This window comes from Patella vulgata, chromosome 2 (assembly GCF_932274485.2).
Source record: "Patella vulgata chromosome 2, xgPatVulg1.2, whole genome shotgun sequence".
NCBI lineage: Eukaryota > Metazoa > Mollusca > Gastropoda > Patellidae > Patella > Patella vulgata.
The window spans coordinates 12,283,420-12,298,575 of record NC_065880.2 but is presented as its reverse complement, the minus strand read 5'-3'; the positions used below and the strand labels follow the sequence as shown (position 1 = coordinate 12,298,575).

General features: G+C 39.0%; 1 protein-coding gene across 1 annotated transcript in view; it reads right to left on the bottom strand.

Moving 5' to 3' along the window:
- LOC126812047 (pre-mRNA-splicing factor CWC22 homolog) overlaps positions 1-15,156 on the bottom strand; it is a 32,777-nt gene that overhangs the window by 5,869 nt on the left and 11,752 nt on the right. Inside the window, exon 2 of the mRNA XM_050538219.2 lies at positions 609-732. Within this exon, the coding sequence (XP_050394176.2) occupies positions 609-705 (97 nt within the window). The 5' untranslated portion in view covers positions 706-732. The remainder of the gene's footprint in view (positions 1-608; positions 733-15,156) is intronic.

Genomic DNA, 15,156 nt, shown 5'->3' with positions numbered 1-15,156 from the left:
GAGCTTACCGTGTAGCCCCTCCCCCCCCCCCCCCCCCGGACAGAAAATTTCAGCCCGCGAATACAACAACTTCAAAGTGGTCTAATATATAGTCTTAGTTAGGTGGCTGACTCGAATTCCAATCAACCATCAACCATCAGTCCACGGAGACGGAACCGCCGGGAGAAAATTTTGAAAATTGAACGTATTTTCCTATGTCAGCCCGTGATTACAGCAACTTCAATATGGACCGATATAGCCTGACTTAAATGGCTGACTTGAATCCCAAACAACCAATCGATCGTCGCGCGGTATGGGGCCTTCGCCCTCCCAGAGAAGATTTTGAAAATGCGTTTTTCTGCCATTCTAGCAAGCGAGTTAAGAAATCGTTTCTCAACTGAAATCCCACTCTATGCTATGCCGACCTGAATTCCAACCATCCAATCGGACCGTTACAGCTGCATTAAATATTTTTTCTCGGGCAGTCAGTGCCATTTTGTCTAATTATCAATTAAAGAACTAATTAAACATTGTAGCAGACATTCATTAGTTCATTAGATCTAAATACCAATTTGATAGCTTCATCAAAACCAGAGACAGGACTTTGTCTTCAATGATTAATATCCTACCTAATTCTATTTCATTTTCATCCAAAAAGCTTGCTGGTGCTGACCATACCAAGGCAGTGAATACAACAATCGTCAATAAAATCACATACAGCTTCATACTAACAAGATACTAATATACTCTAATCTGCAATAAAAATAAAAAAAACAACAATACATTATTACGTATTTTCTACATGAGATAGGGGGGTGGGGGTGGGCACTGTATCATAAGGTCTGTCATTGAGTCAACTGGTGTGGTTTCGATTCCCCGGTCGTATATGACAAGGAGTAGGGTCGCCTGTCCAACCCCTTGAGTTTTCTCCGGGTCCTCCGGTATCCCCCTACGCGCAAGCGAATTACTGAAATAAATTTGAACCATATGTAAGTCATGAAAATACCTAGTTTGTCGAGTGGACGTTTAACCCAATCTCTCTCTCTTTCCCTCTCTCTCCCCCCCTCTCTCTCTCTCTCTCTCTCTCTCTCTCTATCTATCTAGTTATATTCCGTCCGTTGTTAACAATTGTAATATAAGTCACAAGCTGCAAGGCGTAACAATTTCCATAACAAACAATCAAGGAAAAACAGACGAAAAATATAACAGCACATCGTCTGTCCCTAAGTGTTTCTTTTCTTCTTATACGTACATAATAATATGTAAATTCGAAGTATACAACCACCTGAGGCCCAGCAGAACGTTTAGCTATGTGGCTAACACTTACCAAAGATGTAGGCGATAATGCAATTTATAACGAAATTGCCTTTCGTCCAACTGTTGTGTACATAAATTTGGATCGTGAAAATAATATAGTTATAAATATTTTTTCAGCTGAAATACGCTGCACTTCTGAATCCAGAACAAAAACGGTACTGACCTCCGTGATTTTGGACAAGATAATCAATAATTATATTGGTCAAGAGACAATAATACCGGTCAATTCTAACAGGTAGTATAAGGATTACGTAAAACCGGGGAGATGATAATTCGTTTATATAATTTAATCTTGCTGATTGTAGAAAGCTCGACAATTGACTAAAATGTGGCAGTATCACTCATACCGTGTTTATCACATGCAGTGGTTTATGGTGAGGAGTTAATTTTGTTAATATAATTATCACTTTTATATAACAGTATAGTTTGTATGATAATTGGATGGTCTTCAATCCGGATGCAATAAATACGCCATGTTCTATATAATATTATCACATGCACCTTCAAAAGATTCGAATTTCTGACTAATGGCGTGCTTTATATAGTTGCGCGTCGTCTATTTTGGTGTAAATTTCAGATCATAAAATATATGGAAAGTTTTTGCTTCGTTTTTAGATCAGTTTTGCTTTATCAACCGCCACCCACGCCGGAAAGATACACCATTATATTATGAGAACCATCATTAGAGACGTGGATTATATATCATCAATTTCTATTGCACAATAATACTACGCCCTAACTTATTTTTAATCAGAATAATTACATTGATGTTGTTTCGTTTCGTTTTTTTTTTTGTTTTTTTATTAGTATTTGTATTTGTGATTTTGTTTTACACAAAACAAAGTGTGTTGCTCTGAAAAGACGCAGATTCTATAGGAAACGGTAAGATTGTTTGAAGGGGCGGTTGATTCTCGAAATTGCCTTTTGCATCCCAATTACCATTTCAAGGGACCCATTTTACTTTCCATTATATCAATGAAATAATAAACAGAAAATATTCATCGGTAAAAAAAGGTTAACTAATTATGTTTTGGTCGCCTATAAAACATCATTTTCTGGAGTATTCATCTAGAATTCATTTTAGATTAATTATATGGGAACTAGGAAAATTGTCTACAGAAATTCGACAGCTTGTCATTGTCAAAGAATTTTTTTTCTGTGAGAAGCTTACCGCCTGTTTCTTTTTTGGGAGACTCTGAATAGTATGCTCGTTTATTCTAAACATGTACTGCCTTCTCTTGAGTTTTATTCACGGTGTCAGTGAATTGGCATTTCTGGCATTTCTTCTCCAGCTGTATACTGATTCATATAATAACAGGTATAGTCGTGACAAACGTTAATTAACTAGAGGCGTTAGGACAGATGGTTTCAGAACATCTTTTAAAGGTACATTATGGGAGATTAGATAAAGAGTTGACAGTTATAACTATAACAGTTAAAAACTAGATAATGTAAAGAGAATGTGCTGAAAATTTCAGTCAAATTGATCCACCGAGAATTTAGCGATTGAATTTTGGGCCTAGCCTCGATCATCATTACTAAATTCGGTACGATAAAAAAACCCACAGTCTCGATTATCCATTTTTTTTTTATTGAATCATGAATGAGCGTTGAACAGCAGATCGGATTACAATCCAGTAAATATCGCAGGTTAGCGATGACATCGAGAGTTGATTATGGTGTGGATAAGTTAATTAATGTTTAATTAATAATTTAGATAACATTTCAGGTCTAAAGAAAGACCTGAAATTGGCAGATGTAGCCCTTGCATAATGTATGTTTAATGCTTAGCATATAAACATACACACGAATGAGAGAGGGAGACAGAGGAATGGGATTTAACGTTCACTCGACACAAACTAGGTCATTTCGGGACGAACATATGGTTTAATTTTATTTACATAATTCGCTTGCGCGTAGGGGTCTTTAGCAGTGGGAGGAAACCGGAGGACCCGGAGAAAAACCACGAGGTTGGACAGGCGACCCTACTCCTTGCCACGTACAACCGGGGATTCGAAACCACGCTAGTCGACTCAATGACAGACTTTATGATACAGCGCGCGCACGCTGACCATTCAGCCATCCAACCCACCTACACACGAATGATACAATGATATAGAAAGGTTTGGAAACTTCAAGGGCTGGATGATCCTATAACGAATATTTCAAAGCAGAAATTCAAAACATTCAAACATAGATGATTATGGATTCTAATATCAAGCTAATATGTCTGGCGTAAAGAAACGTTAGACACAATCTACCCACTTCTATCTTCTCAGATTCAGTTATTCATGATGAAAAGTTATAAATATTAACGACAGACCAAATTTGAACATAAATCTAATTTGAACATGAACTCACCACGTTCGCACTAGACCTCATCAAATGTAGTTTATTGCTCCTAAAATAAATTTAAGCGGTGGCCATCTTGTTATTACAAATGTTCATATTATGTCGTTTGGCTGTCACAGAATAAGATGAAGGTTTCCAGTGAAACCTGATGATAAAAATCGATCTTCCAGCAGACGATACTAGTCTATCTCTTAATCTTAATATGAATGTAAACCAACTGACAGATGGAAAGTAATCTCGAACGATCACTTCTTGACACAGTCAATAACTCAGGGCAAATGATTTTTATACGCCCACATTGTCATGTTGACGTATGTTGTCGCCCCTGTCCGTCTGAACGTCGGTCCATCCGTCTAGAATTTGTTTGTGGACACTCTACAGGTCACAATATTTATCTGATTTTGACGAAACTTGGAATATTTGTTGATATCCCAAAGATCTCGGTCCCTTGCGTTATTGGCATGTATCGGACAGTAACTTCCTGGATAATAGCCCCAGATCTTACAAAAAGTGACTTTTATTTTTTAGCTCGTTCCCTGTCCAAATTGTGACTCTATCTTGCATGGCAACCACTGGTTTACTAATTATATTTATAGGTTTTCCTTTTTTTAACATAATATATAAATTTATTTTGATAGAAATTGTCGTCTTAAACATAATAAATAAATGGTCTTGTAACGAAAAAAAAAATCAAAAAAAAAATCTTCAGCACTTTTCAATCGCCGTTGAAGCGGAAATGGCCATAACGCATGTGTAATTAAATTCAATGCTGCGTTCTTCTCAGTCTCTCTATCGCCCAGAAAAATATTAGACTAGGATGTTCTGGGTGATCAAGACTACACTCTTCACAGTTAACAACAAATCAGGGATATCAGGGCCCTGTTTCTCGAAATCTTAACTAAAGATAAAATCCAAATTTTAGTAGATACTTCAATTTCGATTGGCTAAGCACTAAAATCCATCTAATATTATCCAATCAAATTACTAAAATTTGGATTTTATCTTAGTTAAAATTTCGTGAAACAGGCCCCAGCCCGCTCAGGCCCGCTACCAGTTTGAAATCGTCAGAATTTTATTAATAAGCAAAATTATACATTCGCATTGAACGTTAGCCTCCAATTTCGCTGACTTATATCATAAATGAATAACTCATTTAGTAAGGATTACAACAAAATTGGGGGGAGAAAACCAACGCAACTTTCACTTTCCCACACAATAATCTACACAAATTTGTGATAATCCTTCACTTTTCTCTACGGATTTGTTCCCGATCCCAAGATTAAGTAGATTAAGACGCGGCATCATCGAAGAAAAATACACAAATAGATTCTTCCCAGCTTCATTTCATGCTCTATATCATTTTGATTGATTTTTTCGCTGATCTTAAAAGTTTAGTTGGTGTTTTTTTTTTCCTGTCTACTTGTAAAGATGATTTACGTTAACGTGTACACTATCCGCTGTCACCGGGACAGATTAAGGGGGAGATAAATGGTTATGTTTATAATGTATCTTCCGGTTTAAACGTGGTTCAAGCACTATATATTGATTATATAATCTAGTTACAGGATACGATGATTGATTTGTTTAAGATTTATTTTAACCTCCTTTACACGCCGTCTTTAAAACTAATCCTTAACTGAGAGACTGTATCCAAGTCCTATAGCGAGGGAGAGAGAGAGGGGGGGGGGAGTAACGTCCACTCGACACAAACTAGGTCATTTCGGGACTAACACATGGTTCAATTTTATTTCAATAATTCGCTTGCGCGTAGGGGTCTTTAGCAGTGGGAGGAAACCGCAGGACCCGGAGAAAACCCACGAGATTGGACAGGCGACCCTACTCCTTGTCACGTACAACCGGGGAATCGAAACAGCGCCAGTTGACTCAATGACAGATCGTATGATACAGCGCGCACGTGCTAACCATTCGGCACCCCCACCCCACCCCTCCAAAAGTCCTATAGCATAAGTTCCTGGGTGGATTAGATTTATCAACCTTCAATGCATAACCTGACGTCCATTGGGATGTTTGTGGCACCATATATTATCTAAATGGTACTAATAACAGTATTACTGCAGGCGAAGAGAGAACCATTCGGGATTGGGTGTTTTTCAACCATTTTACATTCCAATTAAATAGATAAAGATGCATTATCTAACATTTAGATAAAGAATTGGCCGTTCTTTCTATAATAGTTAAAAATAGATAATGAAAAATGAAATTACTTTATTCTGGGCGAAGTTATGACTGTCTGAAGATGTAGGGTAGATTGTTTATTATCGTAGCAAAGGTACTCGACAGCCAAGGCTAAGTCTCGAGTATCCATTTTAACGTTAAATTTCTAAATCTAGCGGGTGTTCAAATCCATTTAAATCTCGGCCATCCGATGGTCTAGACAGGCTTGTCATGTGAATAAATGTCTAAATAAAAATTTATATCTTAAGCCCCCCACCCACCCCCAAAAAAGCCCGCTGTATCATAAGGCCTGTCATTGAGTCAACTGGCGTGGTTTCGAATGCCCGGTTGTACGTGACAAGGAGTAGAATCACCCTTCAGCCTCGTGGAATTTCTCCAGGTCCTCCGGTTTCCTCCCACTGCTAAAGACGCCTACGCACAAGCAAATTGTTGAAATAAAATTGAACCATGTGTTAGCCCCAAAATGACCTAGTTTGTGTCGAGTGGACGTTAAACCCCATTTCTCTCTCCCCCGCAAAACAGACCCGCAAATAGGTAGGTTTAGCTTTTTTACATAATTGCATCTTTAATGCATCTAAGGCCACTGTGAAACTTGTTCACAGATTATTCAATTAAATATTCATTTGGGTGAAGATAAAATGACAGATCTACTCATAAAGGAGAAAAGCTGTTTGGTTCTTTTTTTTATCGATTACAATGTAAATATTGGTCTATATTATGGTGTTAATTAGCAGGGCCCCCATACATTTCCTGTTAAATAATTCAATAATAGACGGTACATGTGACGTTAATTAGATATTGCTATCAACTTCCTACGTCATTGTTTCTATAATAAGTCAGCGCACAATCAGTCGATCGATAATTAATGGATAATTTAATTTTGCTGATTGTTAAAAGCTCGACAATAGACTAAAAATGTGGCAGTATTACTTAGAACCATGTTTATCACACGCAACGGCTTTTGGTGTTGTGACTGTGTGGGTCGAAAACCGTTTAGGTTAGCTGCGCTATATTTCTGAGATGTTGGTTGGCCGAATGGTTAGCACGTGCGCGCTGTATCATAAAGACTGTCATTACTGGCGTGTTTCGATTCCCCGGTTGTAAGTGACAAGGAGTAGGGTGGCCTGTCCAACCTCGGGGGTGTTTTCGTGGTCCCCCGGTTTCCTCCCACTGCTAAATAGACCCCTACGCGCATGCGAATTATTGAAATAAAATTGAACCATGTGTTAGTCCCGAAATAACCTAGTTTGTGTCGAGTGAACGTTAAATCCCATTTCTCTCTTTATCTCTAGCTATAGGCTATTTCTGGCCAATCAAGTCTACATAACGACATTTTGATAGAATAAATATGGACGGCTGATCTATGTAGAATATATGTTATCATATCAATGACGGTTTGATTAATCGTAGAGTCATGAATAAATAACTCAGAAAGTAAGTAACCGCCTCAAATCGCATTTCTAGTCTGGGAATCTATCAATTACCAACGTCTCTTCACACATTATTTAAATGATACTAGGCACCGAAGAGCCAATTATCAATTCGTCTATTTTCTCGGGCTATATGTCTTGTTTACGTATCGTGTTCTAGGCGTTTTATCAATACAAATCCAAAGTGAATGGACAATGAACGGTACTATGTAGCTCATCAAATATATGGCATCTAGTTCAGAGAGAGAGAGAGAGAGAGAGAGAGAGAGAGAGGGGGAGGGGGTAGCAGCCGCTTAAAACAAACTAGGCCATTTCGGGACTGAAAACGGTTCATTTTATTTCAGTCATTCAATTCTGGAACCGGATGTGACTTGTCGTGTACAAGCCTCGGATCCAAACCACAATAAGTTGACTCGATGACAGACCTGAGGATCTAAAGCGTACGCGGAATACCACTCGTATATGTACAACCTCACATGGAATATCTTATGTAACAGAGTGGCTATTGTCACGACGAGTCGGAGCCAAGTTAAGAACGAATTCCAAAATGGCTGCCAATCTCCCCAACACCAGCTTTGAAAAAGGAGCAGTATTTTCAACGTTTTCAGAACTGAAGGCAGCAATTGAGAGATGGGAAGGGTTAGGGTTAGGACTATTTTTACGACTATTCAGTTTTTAACTTCGCCGATGGAGGGCTGCGAAAGCATCGTCGTAACAATAGCCACTGCCTTTATGTTAAGCCAAAGACTTCAACAACTAAATATAGACCCCAAAGACAAGTTCTCAATTGAGGGTAAATTAAGCAATTTGTCAAATGGTCGACCACATGTACCAGAGGGCTTTTCAATATGTTTTGAACACAAGTTAATAAATCTATCACACCATAATGGCTATTAGCAAGCTGGTCAGACAATATTCGAGAATGTTTGGTTACATAAATTTGTGTAATTTTTCAGCTATGAGTACGTTTCAGATCTTGATATTTTACAAAATGGGACAGGATTTTAAAAATGAGTTCAATTAAAAAGAATAAGCGGTCACTCGGTAAACCTCTGTAAACCTCGGCAAATTCCGTTACTAGATGTAGGGTACTGGAATCTGCTGAGGTTTGCCGAATGAATAAGCGGTATAAAATTTACATCACAGTTTGCATGTTCTAAACGTCATCCCTCCGCATGTAACCAACTCAAAAAGCTATATAAAAAAGCCGAATTAGTGTAATTAAAGAGCGAAAATGAAATAAATTGAAATGAGGTTTAACCACCTACTGTTCTGCTCCGGTGTGCTATGGGGGGGATTGTGCACGGACACCGTGCAGGTTTTTTTTGTTTTTTTACGTGTACGCTAATGTGTACACGGGGACCTCAGCTTTACGACCCATCTGAATGACAAACGCTGTTCCTTGCCAGTTGTATACCCGTCTTCATTAGCCTAGTCGGAGCTGAAAATTAGGAGAGAGAGAGAAATAGGGTTTAACGTCCACTCGACACAAACTAGGTCATTTCGGGACTAACATAGTTTAATTTTATTTCAGTAATTCGCTTGCGCGTAGGTGTTTTTAGCATTGGGAGGAAACCGGAGGACCCGGAGAAAACCCACGATGTTGGACAGCTGAAACTTAGGACGTTAAGCCCAATTTCATTCATTTCTTTATTAATTATACGAAATGAAATGACATGAAATGGGGTTTAACGTCCTGTTCTGCTCCTATACTGGGCTAATGAAGACAGGCATTCGCCATACAGTGTGCTATGAGGGAAATTTTGCCCGGGCAGCGGCGCTACGGCCTACTCTTATATCGAATTCCAACTGCCAAGGGATCTTTTACGTGCACGCCAATATGTACACGGGACCTCGGTTTTCGTCCCATCCGAACGACTAGACAGCTGTCCTTGTCAGGCCCTCCGTCCTGCATCACTGACAAGGGGAAACCATGCCGGATAATCTGGATGAACCTTCTCGGCCAATGGTGGGATCTAACACCCGACTTCCAGGCTAGCGAGCCAGCGTATTACCCACAGCCACCTGATCCCCTATTGATTATACCCCGCGGTTTATGTTTACTGTGTATTTATAAAGGCGTCTAGTTACTATACATTAGTTAAATCTGAATCAGCCCGGTGGTTGTAAGTTTATCAAGTCGTGGTAGTTGCTGAACATCGGTGAAAGAAACATTTAGCCCTAAAGGTATCGGTGTTTTATATAGTGAATAATTTTGTAAAGACCTCTATCTTAGAAATATTATCATAGTTCTGTGGTACTGTCTATAGTTCTATCTGGAAAGACAGATGTTCAATTTCGTTAAACATGCATCATGCAAGAGCTAAATCTGCCTATTGCAGGTCTTTCTTTAGGCCTTAAATGTTATCTAAATTATTAATTAGACATTAATTAACTTATCCAGACCAGAATCAACTCTCGATGCCATCGCTAGCCTGCGATATTTACTGGATTAGGATCCGATCTGCTGCTCTACTCTCATTCATGATTAAATCAAGAAATGGATAATCGAGACTATGTATTTTATCGTACCGACTTTAGTAATGATTATTGAGGCTAGGCCCAAAATTCAATCGCTAAATTCTCGGTTCAGAGTGGATAAATTTGACTGAAATTTTCAGCAAATTGCCTTTACATTACGTAGTTATTAACTATTATAGTGAGAACTGCCAGCTCTTTATCTAATCTCCCATAATGTATCTTTAAATTTGAACCAGCCCGGTGGTTGTAAGTTTATTAAGTCGTGTTATAATCAAATTAATACTGGTCGATGGTTTACTTTTGATCGAGTCGAACTAAACTTCATTAAATAATAACCATGCAGGTTTGTGGTTCATTTCAAGTTTGGGGGGTAGGATGGCCGAATGGTTAGCGAGTGCGCGTTGTATCATAAGATTTGTCATTGAGTCAACTGGCGTGGTTTCGATTTCCCGGTTGTACGTGACAAGGAATAGGATCGTCTGTCCAACCTCGTGGTTTTTCTCCGGGTCCTTTGGTTCCCCCCTATTGCTAAAGAAATCTCTACGCGCAGGCGAATTATTGAAATAAATTAAACCATATGTTAGTCCTAAAATGGCTTAGTTTGTGTCGAGTGGACGTTATCCCCCCCCCCCTCTCTCTCTCTATCATTTCACTTTTTCTGACATCAGAAATTGTATACTTGAAAAACAAAACCCAACTAACAACACTACTTGGCAAAGTGTTTCTAATAATAAATATTATCAAGGCTTGAATGTTATATATTTCTCAATTGAGGACTTCAAATAGCTAACAAAGTCTTCTTTCACCATCGTATTATTTTAACTAGGATCGCGAGATCGACATCCTCATCAAATTGCACATTTACGGTCATATATCACGACGGCTTGAAACTCACGGGTCGATTGCTTAGCATTTGGTCATCCACTAACAGAAATTTTTCTCTACTGAAATGATTGGAATCGGTGAAAGAGCAGTTCCATTGCCTATTTTTATTTCACCAGGGGAAATCACCACCGTTGCTTTAATTACAAAGCCAACGGCCTCATTTCTAATATGTCGTGCTTAAGAGCAATAATGTACATATTGTTATATAACTAGTTATGATTGACAATTAATACAGCTATTGGAATAGAAACAAGGCAGATTGCTTGAATAACTTCTGATTATATATTCTGCCGGATATTAGACGGATAAGGACGTCTGTCATTTACTTGTGTCAACATTACCTTGTTTGGGTACAATCTAATGAACAATAAGAAGTAATTTGACTCAACTTGAGTCTTTTAAATGTTCCCAATAACTACAATACAAGAAGCTTCATTAGGTGTTTTAATAATAATATTTTAAATATTCTCTCCCAACGGATATTAAAATCGCACTTTCTTTAATGTCAAATTTATTTCTGCAATCATCAATCCTTCCAAGAGCAATTAAAGGCATTGAAGACATTAATAATAACGACAAGCAAGGGATCTTGGATATATTTCTGTAACAATAAATATGTCAAGGTCCACGTCTAAAATGTTGCACTAGGTGGGTGTCTTCTTTCATAGAATACGGTTATGCGCATTACGAGTCTAGTGATATATCTCTGTCAAAGATGACTGCCTTAACACGTGCTGTCACAGCACGCGGCATCAATCATTGGCTGAATGGCGCGTGCATTGTTTACATAAGACGTTACTGCTTCGGAGAAAATGATGCATTTTAGTCATTTTAATACCCATTTACACTAAATAGGAAATAATTTTTACCTACAAATACGTCAAACGCCTTTATTTATTTTTCCAATACATAAAAAAAATGTTTTAGAATTTAATTTGTCGCAGGAAAAAAGTTAATATTTCTGGCTCATTAAGCCGCATCGATGTCATCCTTATCAGTGATTGTAGAGTCCTAGCAAATATTCACTGCCGATCAGTGTGATTTCATCTATGTACGGCTAAATCTATTTGTTAAGGCCAGCTCAATGTTTGTCAAGGTCGCTGAGATGTAAATAAGGTTAGGGCACGTAATTATTGGCGAGATTGTGGGTTAGGGTAAGCATTGGGGCTAGGTCCAGGGTTAGGGTTAGGGTTAGGGTTGGGATTCGTGACCTAAAACGAAAAATTCAGCTGGCCTTATCATTTAGCACTACATCTATGTACCCATTCAGTGAGAGGTTTAGTATTAACAAATGACAGCTTCAACCTTTTAACTAACAAAGATCAATGCTTTATAATAAGAGATAATATTCTCTGAAACACTCTGCTGACATATTATGACTAAAACCAATATTAAGAAATGATAATTGTTTTCGACTTGACCTTTAAGAGCCACAGTTTTTTCGTTTCTATAAAGCACCATATATAGCCCGTAGATGAATGTCATAGATTAATTTCGATCTCTTCCATAACTATCTTTACTGACAACAATACCCTAATTAAGGCTACAAGAATTCATTAAATTTCTTTTCACAAACACCATAAAGGCCATTCCCCCACACAAGTCTCGCTATGCAGCGTTAGTGCGTGGGCTGTAAGGGAAGACAACTCTGTTCGGGAGTTTGTATATATAAAGGCTTGTACGTCGACAGTCCGATTGTCTACGATATCACCCTAGGTGGAAGTGGACGTAAAACTCTAGAAACGAACGAACGGACGACAGTCCGATTGGTCTAGAGTGCAGTGCTTCGACCTCTAGCTGGCCGGTCACCTCTGGCTTGCGGTTGTGGTTTCGATCCCTGGTGTGAGCGTATGTGGCTTGGAGAATGGGCCCCCTTCTCAACCTCGTGGGTTTACTCCGGGCACTTCGGTTTCCTCCCACAGGAAAGACCACTGCGCGTGCGCCGAGATAATAAAAATGAAAACTTGTCTGCGATATCACCTTCGGTTGAAGCGGACATTAAACACTAAGAACAACAACGACAGTCCGATTTCTCGTTGGACAAAATACCCGAGGCACACAATATCGATGTCTGGTTACCGATGTCATGTCAGCAACGGCGTTGAGATCTTGTGCACCAGAATTTCTTATCTCATGCATTGTCACGTAGCGATGTTCAAGCATGGATAGGGGAATATGTTGCTAAGTGTGTAAGAAGCTGGCTCGCTAGCCTGGAGGTCGGGTGTTCGATCCCTGCATTGGCCGAGAAAGTTCATCCAGATTTTCCGGCGTGATTCTCCCATGTCAGTGATGCAGGACGGAGGGCCTGACCAGGACAGCTGTCTAGTCATTCGGATGGGACGAAAAACCGAGGTCCCGTGTACATATTGGCGTGCACGTAAAACATCCCTTGGCAGTTGGAATTCGATATAAGAGTAGGCCGTAACGCCGCTGCCCGGGCAAAATTTCCCTCATGGCGTATGCCCGTCTTCATTAGCCCAGTTTAGGAGAAGAACAGTAGGACGTTAAACCCCATTTCATTTCATTTTCATTTCAAGCATGGACATTAAGGCATCTGTCACAGACAGCGTCAGACACAAATTATCACTCAACGTATATGTTATAATAATGATGTTGTATGATAATCTGTTTGACAATGAGCCAATAACATCACCAAGCCCGGACTTAAGGCATCTTGTCACAGACAGCGTCAGTCACAAATTATCACAAAACGTATATATTATATATAATAATACTGTTAGTCTCTATCATCCAGAAAAATATTCTACGAATACTAGGAGGTTCTGGGTGACCGAGACTATAATACTATGATAAGGTCCATGATAATACTATGTGATAATCTGTCTGACAAGTGCGCCTTATGTCCAGGCTAGGCGATCTTATTGGATCATTGTAAGTTAAGGGATGAGTTAGCATTGGGTTGACTTGGAGTTTAGTTAGTGTATAGTTAGTATCGAGTCCAGGGGCGTAACTGTTTGCGGGGTGTGTGTGTGTGGGGGGGGGGGGGCGGTACGCCCCATACTGCACACACAGAGATCCACCTACTTCATACTTCGAGAATAGATCTCTGTCCTAAATGGCCGCCATATCTAACAAATAGTATATCGCCTGTAATGCGGTTCTACACCGTTTCACATCTGGCATACACACAAAGACTAAAAAATTCTATTCAATGTCATTAAATGAAAGCAGAAAAAGTACTTCTCAAAATTCTCGAAATATACTTAGTATTTTCGACTAAAATCGTCGATTTAGTATTCAAAATGTCGGTTAACTAGCTTAGTGTCTGTTCTAAAGCGAAGCTAACTGTAGACAGACAGCCTTAGTTTAGTATGATGTATGCCCGTGACCGAGTCAAGTGTTGCGTTATTCAACCTATATAATTACAAGCTATATTTTACACACGGAATCGATCTTTAACACTTCTTTCAATTAGAGTTACCCTGGGTATTGACTCGCGAATTATGCGCATAAGCTAGACACGCGGAATTGAGATTCTGGCCACTCGTTTCCGTTCTGTTACTCAACTCACATAATTTAATCAGAAACAAATTCAAAACCATGGGATTAGTGTTTAAGGTATTTTTAAATTTAATTTCGCTATGTTATAAACTATTAATAATCCATAATTGTGGTGTTTGAAACTTGTTATGGCTTATGGGGTGTTGGATGGCAGAATGGTTAGCGCATGAGCGCTGTATCATAAGGTCTGGCATTGGGTCAACTGGCGTAGTTTCGATTCCCCGGTTGTACGTGACAAGGAGTAGGATTTGCCTGTCCAACCTCGTGGGTTTTCTCCGGGTCCTCCGGTTTCCTCCCACTGCTAAAGATCCCTACGCACAAACGAATTACTAAAATAAAATTTGACCATAATATGTTAGTCCCGAAATGACCTAGTTTGTGTCGAGTGGACGTTAAACCCCATCTCTCTCTCTCTCTCTCTCTCTCTCTCTCTGTTATGGCCTGCATTCCGGACTTAACATATGTCAACCCCGTGAAACCACTATTAAAATCACTAATTACCACTTCAGCTCCGATACTGTATCAACCAAGATCAAAGCAAGACACATCCTCTTTTGTCCTGTTGAAGACATTTCTTTCTTCAACTCAATCTATATTTTCTAATTACATTGGGAGAAAGCTCAGTACACGGGGTATTGATTTAATAAAGACGTCGATAACAAGTCACAATGGCATCAGTAGACAGCTAATCGTCCAACAAAATCATCAACAATAGCTGAAATATGAAAATTATACTCATCGCGAACTTATTTTGTCTTTTTGTTGGTTTTTTTTGTTTAAAAAAAAACAACACCTAATGGATATCACTGTGTGACGAATGACCGAACTGAACAGATCAAGAAAGAAACCCCGGCAAAGTCAGATATGTGGCCCACACAACTGCTGGAATCTAAGACTAGATATATAATTTTATACTCTTAAACATACATTATGGGAGATTAGATAAAGCGCTGACACCCTAAAGAGGCGAACCTATTCCTTGTCACATATATCC